This window comes from Lissotriton helveticus, chromosome 2_1 (genome assembly GCF_964261635.1).
Source record: "Lissotriton helveticus chromosome 2_1, aLisHel1.1, whole genome shotgun sequence".
NCBI lineage: Eukaryota > Metazoa > Chordata > Amphibia > Caudata > Salamandridae > Lissotriton > Lissotriton helveticus.
Genome location: NC_136059.1, coordinates 1684532803 through 1684555646, shown reverse-complemented (window position 1 = coordinate 1684555646; position 22844 = coordinate 1684532803). Strand labels below are relative to the sequence as shown.

The 22844-nt window shown below is 43.9% G+C and overlaps 1 protein-coding gene across 1 annotated transcript in view; it reads right to left on the bottom strand.

Moving 5' to 3' along the window:
* Positions 1-6741: 6741 nt before the first annotated feature.
* The window catches only part of LOC144819900 (solute carrier family 46 member 2-like), a 149429-nt gene continuing 133326 nt past the window's right edge, over positions 6742-22844 (bottom strand). Inside the window, exon 4 of the mRNA XM_078677608.1 lies at positions 6742-7484. Coding sequence (XP_078533734.1) covers positions 7427-7484 — 58 coding nt within the window. The 3' untranslated portion in view covers positions 6742-7426. The remainder of the gene's footprint in view (positions 7485-22844) is intronic.

The window sequence follows — 22844 nt, the reverse complement described above, 5'->3', positions numbered from 1 at the left end:
TTCTAAATTACAATAGCACATTTTAGAAAGTGTAAAATTGCAAAACAGATAGCTGACGTTCCTAGTTGTTTTAGGAATACCATTGCCAGCTTACAATGTCAAATATTTTTTTTGACGTAACATACGGACCAAATAAGAAGGATGTGGGACGGAGTATAAAGTGCAAAACAACATGACAAATACTTTGAATGGAGACATTATCACATGGACAAGGGGGCAAATTCCTAGCAAATGTGCTCTTCTGAGGAAAAGCTACCATAAAGTGCATCACGCTCAGTCTTAAACGAGTTAAATAGAACCGATAAGTGCAGTTCAGAATACATTTTAAGTAAGGTTTCAACCCAGGAAATATGCAAATAGCCGAGTACCTAATTATCGTTGACAGAGGCAACATGTTCTAGCCATTGCTTCGGACAAAATTCCAAGTAGATCTGTTTTCTTCTTTTCTTTACAACTAAAAGTCATTGTCTGAGAGGCTTTAAACAGCTCTCGTACACCCAACAACATTTTTCTTTAGATAAACCAGTAAATCTGTTTTAGATTATCGAGCGATGGGGAGTCCTCAAGAAAAGCTCAACTAGACCCGCTTTCAGTTTTCCCCAACTAATAATCCATAAAATCAATGGAGCAAGGCCAATTGTATCATTCAAATAGGTTAAACCTAATTCTTCATGGCAAATTACAGATAAGGTGTTTGTAGGCACCGAATGTAATCTGCGAATAAAACCACTCCCAGCCCGTTGAAGAATATTCTAATAGCTGTAACCACAAATGCTTGCTCCAAAGGACCCAGCCGGTATACGGTTGCTTTATAGATTTCTACTAATTCCTATACTGTCTTTTGACGTTACCTGTATGTAAATCTAAAGACCGTCTGTATTGTTTTACTAAGCTGTTGATGTCTCAAATATAACAAGGAAGCCCACTGGTCATAACAATCGACTTTTCGCTGTTCTCGAGACTGCACCGTCAGCATATGATGGGAATTAAACGTGGCCCCTTTTTAGGTTTATCTTTCCCCTTATCCATTAAGAAATTGCTCACTCATACATGCCTTTGTGAATTGGCCCTAAAACATCTAAAATGTGAATGTGAATATTAGTATACAATTAGTACAAATCGAAAGAACTGTGTCCTCGAAAGAACTGTGTCCTCGTTAGACTTTTACTAGTCGGGAGTTAGACGTTTTGGGGTCAATTCATAAAGGCATGTAAGAGAAAGTCAAGGAGTACTCCTCTCTGTACTCCTACATCCCTTTGTAAATGCCCCCCTACCCGTTAAGTGGCTGGAGTTCTTTTGAAAAGATTCTATTAAAATGCTTGATGTACACCGAGCACTTTTCAGCTGAACGGTTTGACTTTTAGCTGAACTGAAAAAGTGGAATGTTCTATTAGACCAGAAGATAAAAACCCAAACTTGCACTGCTGTGGATTCCTTTCAGTGGGCTGATTGAAACTTTTAGGAGAAAGTAGGACATTGCATTAGCTTTTGAGGTCACAGATGCCTCTTAAGATGACTCGAAAAATATCTTTTAAAGAATGTAAGTAGCTATATTGGACCATTAGCTGTTAGACTATTTTTGTGAAGTTGCACGACCCAGGTAATGTACTAAAGAAATCGCATTTGACCATTTATGACCGTACATAGTTTCGCTTGGGACGAAAATCAACAAAATATTTTTTCATAGCTCGGAGATGGCTTTGTTTCAAAAGGGAATGTGTGTTGGGCAGTCTGTACCACTTTCAGACTGATATGTGTTTCCCTACAAAGTTGAAGCCATTTGTTAAGAATGCTGTCTTCTTGTACTGTTGTTCTGCTTCCTTTTCAGTGCTCGTTATTAAAAATCTGCAAATTGTGTGGATATATAGACTACTCGATTGAGCATGTAATTGGTTTATGTTCATCCCTTTTAGATTTAAGGCGAAAATATCTAAAAGGCATTTTTTAAAGCCAAAATTAGAATTATCGATCGGCTTCCATGTATTGTTTTCAAGCAAGTGATTTCGGATTGGCAAACTGGTGAAGCTTTTAGATCTGTACACATTGTCGCCACCAACATTTTGAAATCCAACCTTTTCGTTTGCTTTAAGAATGCATGCTCTTTTTAAGTTCGATTTTATACATTTATTGGGTGTTTGTCTGCAACTCTATTGTAAAGAAATATTAATTTTTTATGCAATAAAAGTATTACTTTTTGTACTGGCACAAGCGTAACTTTCATGTAAAGAATTTTTCTTGGCATTATGGCTATTCTATTTTTTGTACAGAGTAACAGTTCATTATTGGCATATTTTTTATTTGTAATTTTTTTTGTTTGGTGACAATTTTCTGACACACCCCTGGCTCTGAAATTGTTTGTGGTGCGGGGGCATAAAAGTCTCATGTCTGGATATATCAAAAAACGGATTTTTTCAATGCACTCTCAGGCTTTGAGGCAGTTCAGTTTTTACAGACATGTCCTAATATCCCTACTGGGCGGACATATCTCTTAGTTTTGTTTTTGTTGCTAAAATAGCTCAACGGATAATGATTTAATACCCTACCACAGCTATCAGTACGTAACTTGGAGTGTCTCTTTGTCTCACTGTTGCAGGTTGTTTTTCATCCCTACTTTCGTCCTTGGTTTCTTACATTTCTCTTCCTCTCCTCCCTTTTGTACCTTTCTCAGTTGTAATTAGGGTCTATGTTTGATAATGCAAAATAAGTCCCAGTCCCAAAAAGAGTGGCGGTGCTCACCACCCACACAAGTTAAACACTGATACCTGCCCCACACTGCCCCCAGCAGGTAGGTCTGAATACTATAAAATACCCAGCTGAGCCAGGGCTTCCTGGATACTTTGTCTGCTTTGCTAATCTCTTTAACAGGTTTTGCTCAAAAAATGTTTTGTTGCTTGTTAACTGTAAAACTTGACCTAAAAGTGACCCGAACAGGAAATTTTCTCTGACAGTTTCCTGTAATTAACATCTACTTTCAAACAACTCAGGCTCTCATGCAATTCCTGTGGCGGTGAATATAGCTGGGGGATTCTAAAGCGCCCACCCACTATCTAATCCTATTTTACAATGCTCTATGCATGTGTTGTGGTGCTGCTGAGGGTAGGGCGATTCACCCCACCCCCTATCAAATATGTGATCCAAAGAACAACACATTTTTTAAATTTTTATTAAAGAAAAATAACTTTTTGATCATTTCTAGCTTTCTTTATTTTCTCTTTTCTTTTTAGCTGTCAACACGTGTTTGTCATGACGGGGTGTAACCCTGACTTCCTCAGGGCTGTGTTTCTAGTAATATGGTATGTTCGTTGGATCAATATTTAATGACGTTCTAATTCCGTTCGGGATATACAAAGGAAATAATCTTAATGTGGCGTATCAATGTCAAACTTTATTCTATTCCTGATTCTGGGTTTTCCAATGATGTGCTTAAAATCCCAGGGCATGCCGATAGTCACAACCCTTCTTCATATATATGTGAAAAATCGTCTTAATTTTGTGGTGTTAACAATAGCGGATATCGAGTACAAGACGTGTGTTGCAACATTTGACAATGATATGCCACATAAAGATTATTTTCTTTGTATATCTGGACAGAATTAGAACCGGCATTAAGGATTGCTCCAACATACCCTATTACAAGAAAGACAGCCCTGAGGAAGTCATGGGGTACACCCTGACACGACGAAACTCATGTTGGCAGCTAAAAAGAGAAGAGAAAATAAATAAAGCAAGAAATGAACAAAAAGCAGTTTTTCTAAAATTGTGGTCATAATATGACTTACACCTGTGCTTGGGGGATTGATTCAACTCATATGCGCATGTTGACAAGGACATCTGGTGCATTTTTTCACTTGTTGATAACTCCAACGCAATTTATAAAAGATAGATGCAATCTAAAATGCAACAAAAAGAGCAGTAAAAAAAAATCCTTGTAACATGGGTTGAGCCTGGGCATTCCCATGTAATCACCCATGTATTTTGATGCAAACCCATATTTACTAACCGCAGTAAACATTGGTGTGTGCCAAAATAGTACACCCACCCGATGCGGACATAAGGAGAAATAGCTTTATTTCGCCTCATTACCTCCTCTTTGCATGTGTGCTGTTTTCTGCAGCATACATGCAAAGATGAATAAGCCTGGAATAATTGTTTTTGTACAAGAAGATAAAACCTATTCTGACCACAACAGAGCCACCTATGTGTCGAGGCACAAGGGTGCCTGCATTGGCATCAGGCAGCCCAACATGCGCCAGCGCTAGGAGAGACGAGAACTGCGCCACAGCTTTGTAAATATGACACAGTGTGCTCTCTCCCTTTCCTGCAGAGTAGTATCTTCCCTTGCTACGTTGCATTGTGTGAAATCTTAGTAAATATGCCCGCTGTATTTTGGGCAAAGCTTTGAGTTGCCCTGTTCCACTTAAGTTCTCTTTTGTCGGAGAGGAAAATATGGCCACCATAGGCCCAAAACTTTGGAATCCTGCCAGAGACAATATGCCAGGTGGTACTTTTTGTTTTAAATTATAATTCCGACATTTATCTTTTTATTCAAATTTCGCTCTGTTTGGTTCTGCAGACAAATGATTGCGGAAAGTGTACAGACTGTCTGTGATAAAGTGCGCCGACAAGCTTTCTCGTTCAATCATTCACGTGAATTCAATCCGTACAGCCGCAACTTGCTCAAAAGGTTTGTGCAGCATACTGTTGTCACAGATCGTGTTCCCGAATACACAAATAACATTACTCTACCAATGTAATTGCCACAACTATTTATGGAATGCAGTGGATGACAAAGAATCTTTTATACTTCCTACTGAAATGCTTTAGAGAGTTAATCGCAGGAATGTCCAGTGGCGCCTTTCTAATTTTTTAAGTCTTCTAACTTATTGATGTCTGTCATTATTTAAGGAAGAAAATGTAGCTTACGGTATTTGTCAAACTATATGTACATTTGCAGTAATTTTAGGTGCGAGTCAAAACACTGAAGAGTGCAATAAAAAAATGACCATAAGCTTATGGAAAGCTGTGCCTTGCATAAAAAAAAAGCACACACCCTCACAGGACAGGATAAAAGAAAACCCATACATACATCCATCCCCATTGTATTGCAATATATATATATATATATATATATATATATATATATATATATATATATATATATATATATATATATAGTGTTTACTAGCGCTGTGTGGGGTGCTGAAGCGGTTGCTGACATAGGTAGCACGCTACACCATGCAGGGTATGCGGCTGGCAGAGTGCTGTCTTTGTTTTTGAGTCTGTGTGGGAAGTGTTTCCATGTTGTGCGTGATGACCACCAAGGTGCAGTTATCTTCAGTAGACTTGTTCAATCAAAGTGCTTTTACTGTCTCTGAACAATGTGGTACTCGCAGACACTCGATGCTAGAGTAGCCGAAGTGACATTACACATTCTTTATCCCGCCCCCATAATATCACAGGTTAGAACCCATGAAGCACTCTTTGCCCCTTAACAGCTGCTCATTGGTAGCAATGATAGGGGAAGCAAAGGAGAAGAAACTACACAAGGTTTACAGTCGTATCCTTTCTTCATGCTTCAGACTCCATGACCGCTGTGACCGACCAGGAAGTGCTAGAGGTGGGCAAGCCGCTGAGAACTCGAGCCTACTCTGGCTCAGCTCGAGGTCCTGTTGGAACCTCAAGCCCAAACGAGCTGTGCTCTCAGGTGGTTCCTGCCTGCCAATCTCGCTCTACCCAGGATATGGGGTTCGGGTCAGAGCTCATGAATGTGGGACTGGGGAACCAGGTTCGAGTCTCCGCATCGGCTCAACACTCTGTGATTCTGGACAAATCACTTAATCTCTCTGTGCCTATAAACAATGCATGTGACCTTGTGTAATGTAACTGGTGATCATGTAAAGTGCTCAGCATTCAGGTCGAGTTCGCACTGCATTTAAAATCTTCAGAAAATGAGCTAAGAGTTCAAAACAAATCCTTAACATAAGAAAAAACAGATACCCATTTCCTGGCTGAATTGTACAAACTGAAACCAGAAAACATGGCTAAAATGTGGCTTCCCTGCTTAAATTGTGTGATCTTAGACAAATATTTTATTTTACCAAAACCTTTTTCTTCATTACTATGTATGAAAGAACATTAACTTATGTGACTTCGGATTACTAGTTGTACAAAACTATCACTTTTAAAAAGTACTTCTCAGTGCAGTGCTTTAAAGCCTATAATGTGTCCTATTAATGTCAAAGCTTCCACATGATAAAGAAATAAACATTTTTCAATTTTGAAGAGACTTTATAATAGTTTACATGATATTTCGTGTATGATTTACGTAGCAAATGTTTTCAGGGCTCGTCTCGTACACTGGGTCTGCCCTCCGTGTTAATTGCTTCTAACCATCTTCTATGAAGTGCGCGGGTTACTAAAGTGTAACTCTGATGTAGCAACTGACATTCCTTGCTACACCTCATTTCCGGTCATGATGGTACTTGAGGGACGAGACTGTTTAGTAAGTCGACTCGTGTTAATGCCAAAAAGATTGAGGGGCAGATTTACAAGAAACTGAGGCATCTGTATAGATGCGTCAGTTTCCCTGCACCTGTGTGAAAAACCCTTGGGCCACCATAGTTGCGCCATATTTACAATACGGCGCACTATGGTGCAAGGACTGACAGATGCGTCAGAAATACTGACACATCTCTTGGCGAAAAGTCACGCATTGCTGGAGTCGTGTCGCAAGCACGACGCAACAAAACAATGTTATAGCGTTTTCGTGCAAGCGGCAATTCTACCTCATAGTTTTGTATGCAGTTAATTTGCTGCTTTGCTTATAGCGTGTAACTGGTTTTATTGACACCTTCGGTGCTCATGACGAGACCAGCTCGTCATGAGTCACGGTGGAGCTGTGCTCATGACGAACCCATGACGTATTTTGTTAGTTAAATTAAAAGGCTCCGCCGCACGTGCTGGGCACTTGGAGGTTGGGCCTACAGAACAAACATACAGTGGCCCTTATTAAATAAAGGTCTCTGCTACGATATACGAGGGAAAAAGTAGAATCAGTTACTCGTCATATTAGAAGTCCGCGGGTGCAGAGCTAAACTGCTTTTCGCTACCTTCACGACACCTAATAAACATGGGTCCGTTTCACTGTGTCGAAACACGTCCACACCAGAGACCACAGCAGTGGTATTCAGTGAAAACAAAATATGGACATTTGAAAACGTTTCATTGAAATGTTACACAAGATAAACCATCGCCCATTCGTCACGTGCACCTAACGTGGCTAGCCAGCTTGACTACTTTCTGAACATCACTGTGTTGCCAGACGCAGCAACGTTTAATTGAAACGATTCTTTCACAATAATATCGGCAGCGACTGGTTGTCGGGACATTCAAGATGCAAGTCATGTAACCGGGTCAGAAGGTCAGATCAGCCTTCTGAAACTCCGTCTGGTGCAGGCCTTGACGACATCTTGCAAGCGATGATGCTAGTCAGGGAAACAGAAGAAACAAACAGAAAATCAGAGATGCAAATGAACATTTTATTGACACAATAACACTGTTGTATCTAATGCATGAAAGTTAGGACTCCATTTGTGCACCACAAATTCGATTCTAATGGAAGCGCTTTGGGCAGGCGCGAGAGGTATAGTTAGGGCCACTGGAATTATGCGATTGTGTGGCCATGGCGATTTTTGCATGATTTTTGATTTGTCACATAAACCACTAACTGCTGCATAATGCAAAGATTTTAATGTAAAAAAACACATTCTAGCTCCAACTGGCCAAAAGTTACAAAAAATGCAGCAACACGTGTTGCTGTGCAGTGGAAGGCCCTTTGCAAAGCTGGACTGGTCACCTTTCTGTTGCTTATTGCTCGATTTCGGTGTTCAACTGGTATCACTGAGGCACAGCCAATGCCAATACAGTGTTACCAAGTTTAACAAGCATTTGCAGTGCAATAGGTCTCGCATTTGTGAGAGTTGAAGCTATTGGCATTGTAATTGACAATGCCTTTTATTTTATCGGTTTTGCTAATTAACACATAAATAAAAGGCATTGTCATTTACACTGCCAACAGACAAACTCTTGTAAATGCAAGACCTATTCAAAGAAGCGGCTGCAGCTGTCTCGGGCTGTTGGGAAAGTGAAAGCGTGCATAGTGCTCTGAATGTTGCAGGAAAGCATGTTGTGCCTGCATTAGGAGAAACTCATTAAAGAAAATAGTGCTTACAGACTAAAAATATGTACCGTGTAACAACCAAAGTAAAAGGGCCAGTCCTCATGGGAGGTTACAAATGAAAATAATCAAAAGAGGTACCCTCTATAGGACGGAGGAGGAGGAAGGGATAGAGATTATATTGCCTTGCAGAGAAACAACTGAAAAGCAAGTCTTTTCTTTTTCATAAAACCCTCACCGACCCGGGTTTTCCCTTTGGTGGCATGCTTCATCATAGGGTCCATCCCTGCCCTCTACGGACAGGGGCCTGCTACGACCTACGAATACGCGGGAGCACTAACTTGTAAAATACAGGGGTGTCCTTATACACCTAACCGCTTATGGTGAATCAGAAAGAAGTGTATTTTTATGCAAAAGTAGAAAGTGAAGATAAAAATACCTGTTTAGTGGGTCCAAAAATCAATTTTATTTCTTACCCCAAAAAAGCTATGCTTAAATCTTGGGACGCGTGGGAAGACTCTAGGCATCATTACCTAATGTTTCCCCTGGTGGTCAACTAGTTTCATGCCTAACCCCAAGGCATTTCATCAGGACCTAGAAAGGAGAAAATTATGTTCCTACTCCAAGTGTTATTTTAAACCCAGTATTAATAAAAATACAAAATAAACATACAGCACCTAATTGGTCAGTGTTAAATCAAAAAGACTTAAAATGCGACCATCATTGGGCCTCAAGAGTCCATCGAGGAGTTTAAAGGAGGGACGCCTGTAGTCAAACCTCTGTCAAGGCTACTCCCTCACAGTGGACCTGTCGGAGGGAAGTGCAAACAGGTCCACTGTTATTCCTAGAGTCTTTCCACACGTCCCCAGACTTTAGCATGCCTTTTGGGGGGTAAGAAATATAATCATTTTTTTGAACCCACTAAACTGGTATTTTTAACTTCACTTTCTACTTTTGCATAAAAAAAATCACTCCCTTTTAATTTACCATAAGCGTTTAGGTGTATAAGCATACCTCTGTATTCTACAAGTTAGTGCTCCCGCTTATTTGTAGGTCATAGCACGCCCCTGTTCGTAGAGGGCAGGGATGGACCCTAAGTTGATGCATGCCACCAAAGGAAAAACCCGGGTGGGTGATGGTTTTATGAAAAAAAAAAGATTTTCTTTCAGTTGTTTCTCTGCAAGGCAATACAATCTCTATCCCTTCCTATAGAGGTTACCTCTTTTGATCATTTGTATTGAACCGTGGAGGACAGGTCCCTAGACTTCCTACCTCTACTCTTCCCCTTTGTGTTTTTGAAGGTTACAGATGAAGACCAGGCAGTACTAAAGAGGGACTAACAAGCCTATTAACGAATCGGAGACCAGCATTTACGAAGGGCAGTGACACAAGCCAATAATAAATATGGGCAGAGAGTGGGCAGGGATTATATTCCATACTCCAATACAGCATGCGGCAGAGCAGCGCATGCACTGCCCAGGCTCGAGCTAAAAATGACGAAACAATGGAGTAACACTATTACGAAATTTGCTGCATAATTTGACTTTTCTTGCCGCATAATTTACTCAACCCTGCGGCATAATTTGTCCCTATCTTGTCGTATAATTCCAGTGGCCCTGGGTATAGTGCTACACACATGGAACAATAAACTCAGGCAACAAATTGTAGATGTAATGGTTGTTTACAGTCTGCCAAGAAAGTTGAAGGCTCACTGGGAGTGTGGTCTGGTGTTTATTTAAAGAATTTTAGAGGTGGGAAAGCCTTGCACAAAAAAAACCCGTAAAAGAATCCTGAATGTAATTTTTTTTTTATAAATCACAGACAAGACCTACTGTGCTGTAGAGGTATGAAAATAAGCTAAATATTTATTTACTGATCATTTGTTTCAACTTCTTTAACAACTACCGTAGCTTGCTTGTATTAAAGTAGGCATTTTAATGTGTGGAGGTTTTAAGCCCAGAGCCTGCTTTGGCTGCAACCACACACTTCCTGTTCCAGTTATCATAATTATACACATCATGTTCGTAGCACACATCTCTCTTTGGCTCTGACGCACTATGTCATCTGGGGCAAATCTAACTTTCCCTCTGCAGTCTGTTGCAAATGTGTGTATGAATGGATGTGTGTGTATTTATACATATATATATATATATATAAAATAATGCTGTGTATGTTTTTGGGGCCAGAGCCGAATGGTGATTCAGGTCGAGAAACTTGTCATTTCTTAAAGTACTAGAGTAAGAATAATTGTGAATCTAAGGGATATTAGATGTAGGTTAACAATGGTTTTTTTTTGTGCACTTTTATATAGTGTGAACCTGGCATAAGAGCTCTCTACGCGAGGAGCAGAATACGTTGCACATTTGTTTAGGCTCAGGAAGATTAAATGATTTGCCCAGAACCACAGCAGGTTGAGCCAAGGATGGTTATTTTAACCTGGTTCCCTAGTTCTATGGTCAGCAGCTCTTGCTGCTAGGCCACGTCTCCACCTCTTCTCTTTCCTGTGAACGTATTTGTATTACCATGATTGATCACTTAAAAATAACAAAACGTAATAGTAATTCATTCCTAGGTACCAAGAGGGTAATTCATGATCACGTTAATAATAATAATAATAATCCACATTTGTATAGCGCACAATCACCCGTTAGGGTCTCTAGGCGCTGGGGGCCGTCGGGAAGATTAAGCAAGCTATTGCCCAGAGTCGCATGGTGCTGGGCTAACCTGCCGCCGGACCCGGGGATCGAACCCTGATCCCCAGATTTCAGCGTCCGTCGCCCTGGCCGCGGCGCCACACCTCTCCCTACGTTGCGCTTTCCCACCCTTTCACTCCAGGCTGCGAGACCAAGGGAGGATAAGTAACTTGAGTAGAATACAAGTGAGTCTAAGTCCAAAGTGATAAAAGCTACACACAGACAAAGCACAGGTTTTTCATCTCAAACGTCTCTATTCTTGAGGAGATGTGGCCTAATGGCCTGAGCTGCTGTCCTCGGAACAGGGGCGGATCCTTCGCTAAGGCGGAGGAGCGTCGTCCCACCGAGCAAGTCAAAAAGGAACAAATAAAATGATAGATCATTGTTATCATTTTTTTTCCGTTGTTGCTCAGCAATATAGGGGCGGGGCTCTCAGGAGCTGGAGGAGGAGTGGTTCACACTCTCAAGTGCACATGACATTTTGGCTGGGTGACTCATGTCGGCCAAACCGTCATGCGCACTTTGAATGTTTTCCACACAGGCCGCATTACAGGACTAAACATTCCTTTTAAAAATTGTCACCCCTAAAATAGGCCTTTTTGCTCATAAAGCAGGGTGGATGTTATTTAAAAGTAGGGTATGTAAAAGTTTCATGTTCCACATGTCCTTGGAGTGAAACAGCATAAAACCTATTTTCACTGTAGCAAGGCTGGTTGCTTCTGTAGGGAAACAATAGATTAAATTATAACAGTTTATAATGCTAATTTCGGATTGGTATCACCTGGAGTTATATTTCTTTTTAAAAGTTAAACAAAATTCAATGTAAAGTCAAAGAGGGAACTTTAGAAAACGTACCCTTTACCTGTCTGAAACCTCTGGAGGCCTTTCTCCAAGTATTCACCTGTCAACGTCAGCTTGATGGGCTCCCCAGTTGTGAGATGTAAATTGCTCCTATCATAGTGACAACAGACCTTGGGTGGGGGAAGTGTTGTCCTCCCCGTGACTGGACGCCCCGGGGGTTGTGCCCAGACCTTTAGTGTACTTCAAAGGACACTCACCAGACACAAGCAGATGCAGCTCACATCTGGGCCTGCCTCCTCTTTTGTCCTTCTAGCAAGCCAGGCATCAATCTCTGTGGGAGGGAGAGCTGCAGCAGAACTGGGAACCTACCCCCATTGGTTAGAGTGTCCGCAGGGGTCATGCTCACCTATTAGCTTGTGCCAGGCATAAATGTGGTGTCTCCGGGCACCAATGTCAGAACACTTCTGCGCCTGAGGAAGATCAGAAGAGGATTGAACCTTCTGTATGAGCCCTGAGCAGAGCCTAGAAGACTAGACCTGCTCTTCTTATACCCAGGAAAAAGAAATGGACTCCAAGGGTCTTAAAGCGGATTTCCTGTTAAATCTACAGGAACACAAGCTTTTCCTGCAACTGCTCAGCAGACCAGTGGCAACTGGGCCTGGAATAGACCCTGCTGTGGCCTCTGCTTGCCACCCTGTGAGTCTCTAACAGGCCTTGAAAAATAATACAAATGTTACCAGACCTGCAGGTATAGTGACTTGAATAATCTACTTGGCCTGACTGTAATGTGCTTGAACCATACACTGGTCTCATATTGTGTGATCCTTGGTAAATATTTTATTTGACTGAGTTGCCTTTTTGTTCACTATCACATATGAGAGCACCTTCAAATATGTGTTAGGCATGCATATTGTTTAAAACAATCTTGTTTGATTTAATATATTAAACTTTTCCTTCATGTATATTAAAAATCTAGCCCACATATGGGATAGACATGACCTGACGTGCCTCTTAGTTCACTAATACCATTGTTATCAGGGGAGAGGTTGGATTGTTTCTCAGTTCATGTTTAAAAACGTACATTTAATAAATAAATTACTAAATCATGATGTGGTAGTGTACTGTCATTTACAGACATCACATTTCCATTGAAATGGCAACACATTTTTTCCACAGACATGCAGGTTTACTGATAAAACTGTATAGCGTACAAACAATAATGTTTTGAAATAGTGTTTCAGCAAATATTTATAATTTGCGCATCACCAAATAAAGTATTCTGACTTATTTAGATCCTATTAAAATCTTTGTTGTCATCACACTTCAGAATTACAAAAAAGTGCTTTCCCAACTACTGAATTATATTTTGAAATATCTGTACAGTTCGTTTACAAGCTCTTTAGATGTGCTATAAAAAACGGACATCCTACAGCCTTTAATTTAACTGTCTCCACCCAAGCACTGATGTTTGACTTCTGTCTTGAAAGGCACAGCAAATGTGACAAGATAAAAACAAGATTTAGAGGCATCTTTATTGCTCCTTCACTTTCTGAATGAACATAACCCTGTTCTTTGCCGGCCCCTCTCTCCTCAGACAGGGCCAGTAGGCTCTATAAACTACTTGTCCTGATAAAAGTTGACTCCCCAAAGTCTGTTTAAGTGCCTCCACTTAGGTCTTTAGGGGCTTTGGAAATGTTTACCTGTGATTGATTGGGACTTGAAGGACTAAAATCAGAAGGTATAATCTTTGACCATAGGGAACCTGGTTAGTGTATCTGACCTGTGCCCCATCACACTCAGAATCACATTGCACCTATGTCCTGTCCTATAGCGACCTTTGACTATCATTGGCACATTAGGCTTCTTTGGACCCCCTATTTCTACCTAACACTTTTAAAAGTCATATCTCGGGTTCCCCTTATTGGATTTTTGTCAGGCTGGCTTCATTTTGTTTATTAAATTTTACTTTATTTGTTTTAGTTCGTTATGGTTTTTCTATTGTTTTCCATTTCCACTTTATTACTGTTTTAGTACTGCATACATGTTTTATACATCACCTGTAAGTTAAGCCTATCTGCTCTGTGCATAGCTACTAGGGGGTTGAGCTCAGCTTTTCTGTGACTTTATTAGTTTACCCTGACAAGGATTGTGATTAATACTTGAGACGGGCACTTACCCCCCCCACCACCAAGTAATCTCTCAATTTCTTACTGTAAGTGATGCAGTTAACAGCCTATTTACATGGTCACACAAACTCATCCATGCAGACCTTGCATTTGAGAAAAGAGGAGTTGGCCTAACGGCAAGGGCGGTCGACCTTTAATCTGGGGAACTGGGTTTGAGTCTCTGCAAAGACGCGCAACATCCTGTGATTCTGGGCAAATCACTTAATCTCCCCGTGCCTAGCAAAAATGAATGTGTCCTCATGTAACGCATCCGGTGCTCGTGTAAAGCGCTCTGATAGCGGATAACTTTGGGTCAAGTTTGCGCTATATAAAACTTCGTAAAATACAAAAATAAATAAATACAATCTGAATCACACACCCTAACGCCATACAGACTGTAAACATGGCAGAAACAGAATTGTGCCTCCCCAGGCCAGGCCGCCCCCTCGCTCCTTCCGCTGCTCGTTCCCGCCTCCTGTGATCTAGCCTGCCGTAGACATCTCCAGGCGCTGCCTCCTGCATTTCCTCCGCTGCAGGCGACCCAGCCGCCGTTGAGCCGTCCGCACTCGCGTCCCCGCTTTCCCGCCGCTGCCTTCCCTGCGGCCCCGCCCCCGCCAGCTGATTGGACATCCCGCTCCCGCCTCCCAGAGGACCCTCCCTCCCGGCTCCCTTCTTATGATGCCTCCCCGCTCGCGCAGCGGGCGAGCCGATTATGCGCCGAAGACGCGCCAAAGGCAAGCCCGTCTGCGCCCGTTCGCGCCTGGACCGCGCCCAGACCGCGCCCAGTGCCAGGACCCCTGGCCCCCGACGACGCCAGCCCACACGACGGACCTACGACGCCGCAACTCTCAACGCACTCAATGCCGGCCGGAACCACGCCTGCTGCCGAGCCACCCCAAGACGCACCCACGGACCCTTCACCTGCTGCACCTGCAAGTTCACCTGCCTCCGAACCTGCCCCGCACCCGCCAAGCCAAGCACCAGCAGCAACCACCTCAAGTGCATCCTGCTCAACACCCGCTCCGTCCACAGACACACCGTGGAACTCTGGAACCTCCTCGACGCTACATCACCGGACGTCGCCTTCCTCACGGAAACCTGGATGAACGCCTCCTCAGCACCCGACATCCCAATCGCCATCCCGGATGGGTACAAGATCATCAGACGGGACCGCGTCAACCAGATCGGAGGAGGCATCGCCATCGTCCACAGAAACACCATCCGCATCACGACCGACTCCAACGACACCTTCGCCGCAGCCGAACATCTCCACTTCCAGATTCACACCGACCCGAAGACGACCCTCAGAGGCACCCTCATCTACAGACCCCCGGGACCACGCACACAATTCAGCAAAGACATCACAGACTTCATCAGCCCGCTCGCCCTCCCCTCCGCTGACTACATCCTCCTTGGAGACCTCAACTTTCACCTGGAGAACAACAAGGACCGCAACACCGCCGCCCTGCTGGACAACCTCGCCAACCTCGGACTCAAGCAACTGGTCAACACCCCCACCCACTACGCCGGCCACACGCTCAATCCCGTCTTTTCATCCAGCAAGCACATTACCTTCAGCCACTCCACCGGACTCCACTGGACCGACCACAGCTGCATCCACTTCAGCTTCAGAAGAACCACGACCCACCACCACCCGCTTCAGATTCCCCACAGAAGCTGGAGTAAGATCACCTGCGAGCAGCTCACCACCTCTCTCTGCCAGAACCCACCCGCCAGCACAACGGACCCCAACGAAGCAGCCCGGAACTTCACTCAGTGGCTGACCGCCTGCGCTGACGACCTCGCACCACTGAAGAACCCTCCCAGCAGACCCAGAAGCAAGAAGGCATCGTGGTTCACCGACGAACTCAAGGACTCCAAGAAGACCTGCCGCACCCTCGAGAAAGCCTGGCGCTTCGACCGGACCACCGACAACATGACCGCCCTCAAACACGCCACCCGCTAACACCACCAGCTTATCCGCACCACCAAGAAGAAATCCCTGAAGGAACGACTGGACAACAACACCCACGACAGCAAGGAACTCTTCAGCATCGTCAAGGAGTTCTACAACCCCAGCACCGGCAACAACGACATCACTCCGTCACAAGACCTCTGCGACTCCCTCGCCTCGTTCTTCCACCGCAAGATCACCGACATCCACAACAGCTTCGGCGCACCATCCACGCACCCAACCACAGAACCAACGCACCCCAGCGCCACCCTCCGCACCTGGACCACGGTGACCACCGAAGACACAGCCCGCATGATGAACACCATTCACTCCGGATCACCGACCGACCCCTGCCTACACCACGTCTTCAACAAGGCCGACTCCATCATCGCACCCCAACTCTGGAACATCATCAACACCTCCCTCAACACCGCCACCTTCCCGGAAAGCTGGAAGCACGCCGAGCTCAGCGCCCTCCTGAAGAAACCAACAGCGGACCCCACCGACCTCAAAAACTTCCGCCCCATCTCGCTCCTCCCCTTCCCTGCTAAAGTCATCGAGAAGATCGTCAACAGACAGCTGGCCGCCTTCCTCGAGACGAACGGATCCCTCGACCCCTCGCAGTCCGGCTTCAGAGCCAACCACAGCACCGAGACCGCCCTCATCGCAGCCACCGACGACATCCGGACCCTGCTCGACAAGGGGGAAACAGTGGCCCTCATCCTCCTGGACCTCTCCGCTGCTTTCGACACTGTCTGCCACCGCACCCTAGTCCAGCGCCTCAGCAATATCGGTATCCAAGAGAAGGCACTGGAATGGATCATCTCGTTCCTCGCCGGAAGAACACAGAGAGTCCGCCTCCCCCCCCGTTTCGATCCAGGGCCACCGAAGTAATCTGCGGCGTCCCGCAAGGATCTTCACTCAGCCCCACCCTGTTCAACGTCTACATGAGACCTCTTGCAGCCATCGCACGCCAGCACAACCTCAACATCATCTCCTACGCCGACGACACCCAGCTGATCCTCTCCCTCACCAGAGACCCCGACACCGCCAGAACCTGCCTACACGAAGGGATGAAAGACGTAGCCGAGTGGATGAAGGACAGCCGCCTGAAACTGAACTCGGACAAAACGGAAGTCCTCATCCTGGGATCTTTGCCCTCCGCCTGGGACGACTCCTGGTGGCCCCCAGCCCTGGGCACCGCACCCAAGCCAACCGACCACGCACACAACCTGGGCTTCATCCTGGACTCCTCCCTCTCGATGACCAGACAAGTCAACGCCGTCTCCTCATCGTGCTTCAACACCCTGCGTATGCTTCGCAAGATCTTCCGCTGGATCCCGACCGAGACCAGGAAGACAGTCACCCAGGCACTCGTCACCAGCCGACTGGACTACGGAAACGCCCTCTACGCCGGAACCACAGCCAAGCTACAGAAAAGACTCCAGCGCATCCAGAACGCCTCCGCCCGACTCATCTTGGATGTCCTCCGACGCAGCCACATCTCCAGCCACCTGAGGAACCTGCACTGGCTCCCTGTTGACAAGAGGATCACGTTCCGGCTCCTCACCCACGCACACGTCTCTCCACGACCTGGGCCCCAAGTACCTCAACGACCGCATGACCGTCTACACGCCCTCCCGCCAACTACGGTCCACCAGCCTCGCCCTCGCAGCCGTACCACGCATTCGAAGAGCCACCGCCGGAGGAAGATCCTTCTCTTACCTGGCTGCCAAGACATGGAACTCCCTCCCCATCCACCTTTGGCTGACCCAGGACCATCTCGCCTTCAGGAGACAACTCAAGACCTGGCTGTTCGAGCAGTAGCACACCCCTTCCCCAAGCGCCTTGAGACCCACCCGGGTGAGTAGTGCGCTATACAAATTGTATGATTGATTGATTGATTGATAAAGGCACATTTACCAGACCCACTCACCTAGAAAAAAAACACCCACAAAAAACACAATTTGAAAGTTGAGTTTAATTTTGGTATTAAAATGGAAACACTTGTAATATTTCAATCACAGCACGATAAGGCTCAGGCCAAAAAGCCCTGGACACCAGTACCTGAAAAGTGTATGTAAATAAGTTATGCCAAGCGGATCAATGGCCACGCCAAACAGAGAGAAAGCTGCTTGGCTTGCAATGGACAGGCGATGACAAAAAGCTTGCTTCAAAGGAGTACTACCACAATGATGTATAAATCTGTCTTGTATACATATTAATGGCACTGAGGTATTGCATACTCTGATTGGTGGATTGGATTCCCATGTGGCCATTTCCTTGCTGCATGAATTTTGACCCATACTCATCCTGTGGAGTTCTAGTCTGCTGCATTGAGCTTTTTTAAGATCACTACTGGTATGTGTGTTTTTGGTAACAACCTTCTGTGTTCCTTTGGGCTAACAGCTAGTTCCACCAACAGTGCCTTTCGCAGCTGTTTCCCGTGTGCAGAATTGGTGGGGTGCACGCAATCAACTTTTTGTCAGTCAGGGGTCAACAGAACAGTTGCGACTTGAACATTCTGCGTCACAATCCATATAAAAGGTTGTCCAGGTATTGCTGTACATTCGCCTGGAAATTTAGCATGAGTACTAGGTTCTCTCCCACCCATGATTGGCAGACTCCTCCCATTTCAGTCTTCTGTGCAAGCTGCTGATATTGGTTTATGATTTATGAAAACCATGGAACCTTGTGTTTGGTCTTCTCTGTCACAGTTGTAGCCTGGTGATCTGTTCTCATACATAGTCAATTAAGTTATTAAGTGTGTATGGGTCAATGTATGCTCTCAATACATCTAATCTTGACCTTAACTGCAGTTTTAAGTGTGGGATGAGACACGCAGTTGTTGTCATTTTTAGTTACACTCTTTGGCATATGCACAACTCCATGATCCAGGGCTAGGGTATTAATGGGAATAGGTGTTTCTTGAAAGTGCCGCTTGTGTCACTGTGGATCGCTGCTGTGCAGGCACCACTTTTGACTCTGTTGAAATGATCAGTGTTTTGGTGCATGGGCCCAAATCCTGTGTTTTATCCTCTATAGTTTGATCATTGTTGTAGGTGAGTTGGAATCCGGTCTCGTCGTATGGTAGTGCTGTATTATGTGTTGCATGGCAAGGTATGCTTCTCAGTAAAGTATTCATGAGACGTGTTTTTCTGCTGTAATCACTGAATTTTTGTTGTCATTGATTTCTTATTCCCTCGAACTTTGGATGCAGACGGTCATCTGGAATTTTGCCTGTTTAATAAAGTTTTGTTTTGTATGTGTGATTTTTATTGGGTAACATCATTTTTCTAATGACATAATCTCATCTTCTGTGAATCCATGCTTCCCTCCTTCATACCATTCAGGTTTATGGTAAAGTTGTGCACATAGGTACCAATTAACAGTGAGATAGTCAAGCCCTCAGTTGAAATTTAGAAGCAGTCTGAAAAACATTGGGTTACTGGTTGAATGGAGCGGGAGCCTGGTCAAGCAGAAACTACAATCCTTGCCAGAGTAAGGCACAAGCAAACCCCAAATTAATCTGTGCTTAACTCTCTGGTAGCTTGACACCGAACAGTCAGGCTTAATTTAGAGGCAACGTGTAAAGTATTTATGCAACACTTCAAACAGTAGTGCAGTGAAAACACCACACAAAAAGGATTCCACACCAAGTAAGAACAATATATAATAAATAAAACAAGACCGAATAGACAAATATCCAATCAGTAGAACTGGAGTTATGAATTTATAAAGATTTTAGTAAAAATTCAAAAAGCACATATTGCCATCTCGAGATATCTGGTTCTGCTTGACGGGGTCAAATTCACACTTTCAGGCTGACTGCGATGGAGTGCAGGTCAGATACAGTCACCAAGTTAGGCTCTCTGAAGTTTACCTTCTCTAATCTGTGACAAGAGTCTCAGTCGCATTGAAGAGGGCTGCGAGGAGCAGAGAAAGCATCACAGCAGGCTGTTGGTGTAGCATGAAGAGCTGACCGGCATCGCAGGCGTTCCTGGAGCTGCGTATTGACAGTTCCCGATCGATGCTGGAGCTCGAAGAGTAAGACTGTAGGAGCTTCATGCTGGATCATGGTGCGAGCGTCGAGGTCTCGTGTGATTGCAAATAGCTCAAAAGCTTGACTTCAGCTCTCTGAACCACATTAAGGGTCCAGGACATGTGGGCACCATTCGGTGGTCAGGAATTCACTGCAGCCGGGTCCAGGGACTGGTGCAGGATGTTGGGGAGCTTTTTATGTTCCTGAGACTCAGACCAGGAGGCAGCCATTAGAGTGACTCTAGTGGTCCTGAGTTCAAGGGTAAAGTTACATGTCCAGTTCCGTTTTCAACCAGGCAGGAGGGCACAGGTCAGCAGGGCAGAAGTTGCCTGGGAGCAGCAGTCCAGCAGAATGACAACCCTTTCAGCAGCACAGCAGTCCTTCTTCTTGGCAGAGGGTCCACAAGTCAAGAAGTGTTCTGAAGAGTTGGTGTCTAAGGTCCAGTATTTATACACTGTTGTACATTTGAAGTGGGGAGAAGTTTCTAGAGTCATGCCTTTGAAGTGCACAGGTGCCCTGCCTTCCCGACCATGGCTGCAGACTAACTAAAGGGAGTATGTTGCCCTTTGTGTAAAGACAGGGCACAGCCTATTCAAGTAGAAGTGGGGTTGGGACCAGCTCCTCCCTCCCATCCTGCCAGTGATGGTCCATCCAGTCACATCCAAGCTCCCCATTGTATGTGGCTTTCTAAGAGGAATACACAAAGCCCAACTGTCACCCACACCAAGTCATGGGACCCAGAGACAGGCACCAAATGGCTAAGGCAAGAAAATGTCAACTTTCAAAAAGTGTAATGGGGGAAGAACCTAGGATCCAATTTATTTATTTGAAAAAAGAAGAACAACACTATATACCTTTTGTGGTTGGGGTTATTTATTTACCCTCTTTTTTTGTTTCATTATTTTTATGACTTCATAAAAGAAGCTCTCTCATTACCAGAAAACCAGAAAAGTTGTGCCACAATCAACATTAATTACAAAAACATATATGGACTACATTAGAAAAAAATCAATAATAATTATGTGACAAACAAACTCCATGTTACACAATATGTTAAGAATTCCACAAATTGTTCGTGTGTATGTATGAAATCCTTTCTCATCCAAAGAAAAAGCTACTGTATAAAACCCAATAGAGTAGCAATTTACGAGTGCTTTTCAACTGATTCAATGCACTCAGCCTGATTGACTAATAAATATCATCAATGAATATGCCGACGCGTTTCTAGCCACATTTTAATTCCTTTACCGGCTTTCATCAGGGCTTCTTATTAAGAACACATTGGACCCATCTTATGTATGACTGTTGTGTCGTAAAACTTTGCGACTCCAAACTTATTCAACTCCAGGTGGCGCCAAGAACTGTGGTTTCCCTTAAAAGTTGTTCTTTCTTTCTCCTATTGGTCTAAATCACATCTTATTAAAATTGTACGACATTCAAGAACGTGACTTTAAATGGACGGTTTTGCTATCTGTGAATGTATCTAAAATTACCACAGATATTGATTCCATATTACTGGCCAAAGAAGCATACTTGATAATGAAATTTAACAGTGTCCTAACAGGCCTGAACAAAATGTCTGAGCTGTCAAGAGTATAAAAATCTATAGAATAGCTGTCAAGAGCAAAAACACCAATAGAACAACCAAGGTGAATGATTAATTACGATGACAAGCACGGTTTACAACAACCATGCACAATGTACGTAGCTAGGCAGCTTAAGCATGCTTGAAATAAGTGTAGGAAAGGAGAGATATATTTTTTCAAAATAAAAGGTTAAACCAGAGACTGCGCCATATAGTGCAGCAGCACTGAATTAAGTATCTGGTACGTACAGCAAGGGTGACTCCTCAGGTGGTGGCAAGGCTGTGGTTCAGCATAATTAGTTTGCAACTTTTTCTTCATAATTTGTTTTAAATTTTGAAAAAGGACTTTAAAATAATCCCATCCGGTAGTTGTGCTTCAGTGTGTGCAATACATTAAATTTCGTGCCTCATGCACCGAACAAAGGCATTAATTTTCCAATATTCGGATTAGGGACCACAAATCCCATCATCCCTAGAGGCAGTTTCCCCGGGAAACAGGAAAATATTTTAAACGCTTCCGGGTTGCCAGTTCTGAGCACATCAACCCGAGTGTGGCGTTTGGCGTTTGTAAGGCGAACGGCAGGCGAAATTATCCGGTGCACAATGTACAACGAAGAAGTAACAACAAAATAGGTGAGATCCGTGGCCAATGGCCGCAATTCCGTTTTTGCACATACACGTAGGCAGCGTTGTAGTAATGAGGCTGTCCTTACTCGTAGATCGCCCGAAATAGAAGCGGACGACATGCAGAGAATGGTGCATTATTAAAACCACTCAAGGCTCATACAGGTATGAAAGGATACAATTAAGTTACATAAAGATTAAATAACGACCAAAGAGGCAGAGATTAACACAGGAGTGATTCCTCCTTACAGAGCCAACAAAGCAAAAAAAACAAAGCCAAGTGAAGTTATACGCATAGGAGAAAGAAAGAACAACTTTTAAGGTATGTGCCACGATGTGACGGCATCTTGAATGTCGTACGATTTTAATAAGATGTGATTTAGACCAATATGAGAAAAAAGGACAACTTTTAAGGGAAAGCACAGTTCTTTGCGCCACCTGGAGTTGAATAAGTTTGGAGTCGCAAAGTTTTACGACACAAGAGTCATACATAAGATGGTTCCAATATGTTCTTAATAAGAAGCCCTGATGAAAGCCTGTAAAGGAATTAAAACGTGGCTAGAAACGCGTCGGCATATTCATTGATGATATTTATTAGTCGAACAGTCAATCAGGCTGAGTGCATTGAATCAGTTGAAAAGCACTCGTAAATTGCTACTCTATTGGGTTTTACACCGTAGCTTTTTCTTTGGATGAGAAAGGATTTCATACATACACACGAACAATTTGTGGAATTCTTAACATATTGTGTAACATTGAGTTTGTTTGTCACATAATTATTATTGATTTTTGTCTAAAGTAGTC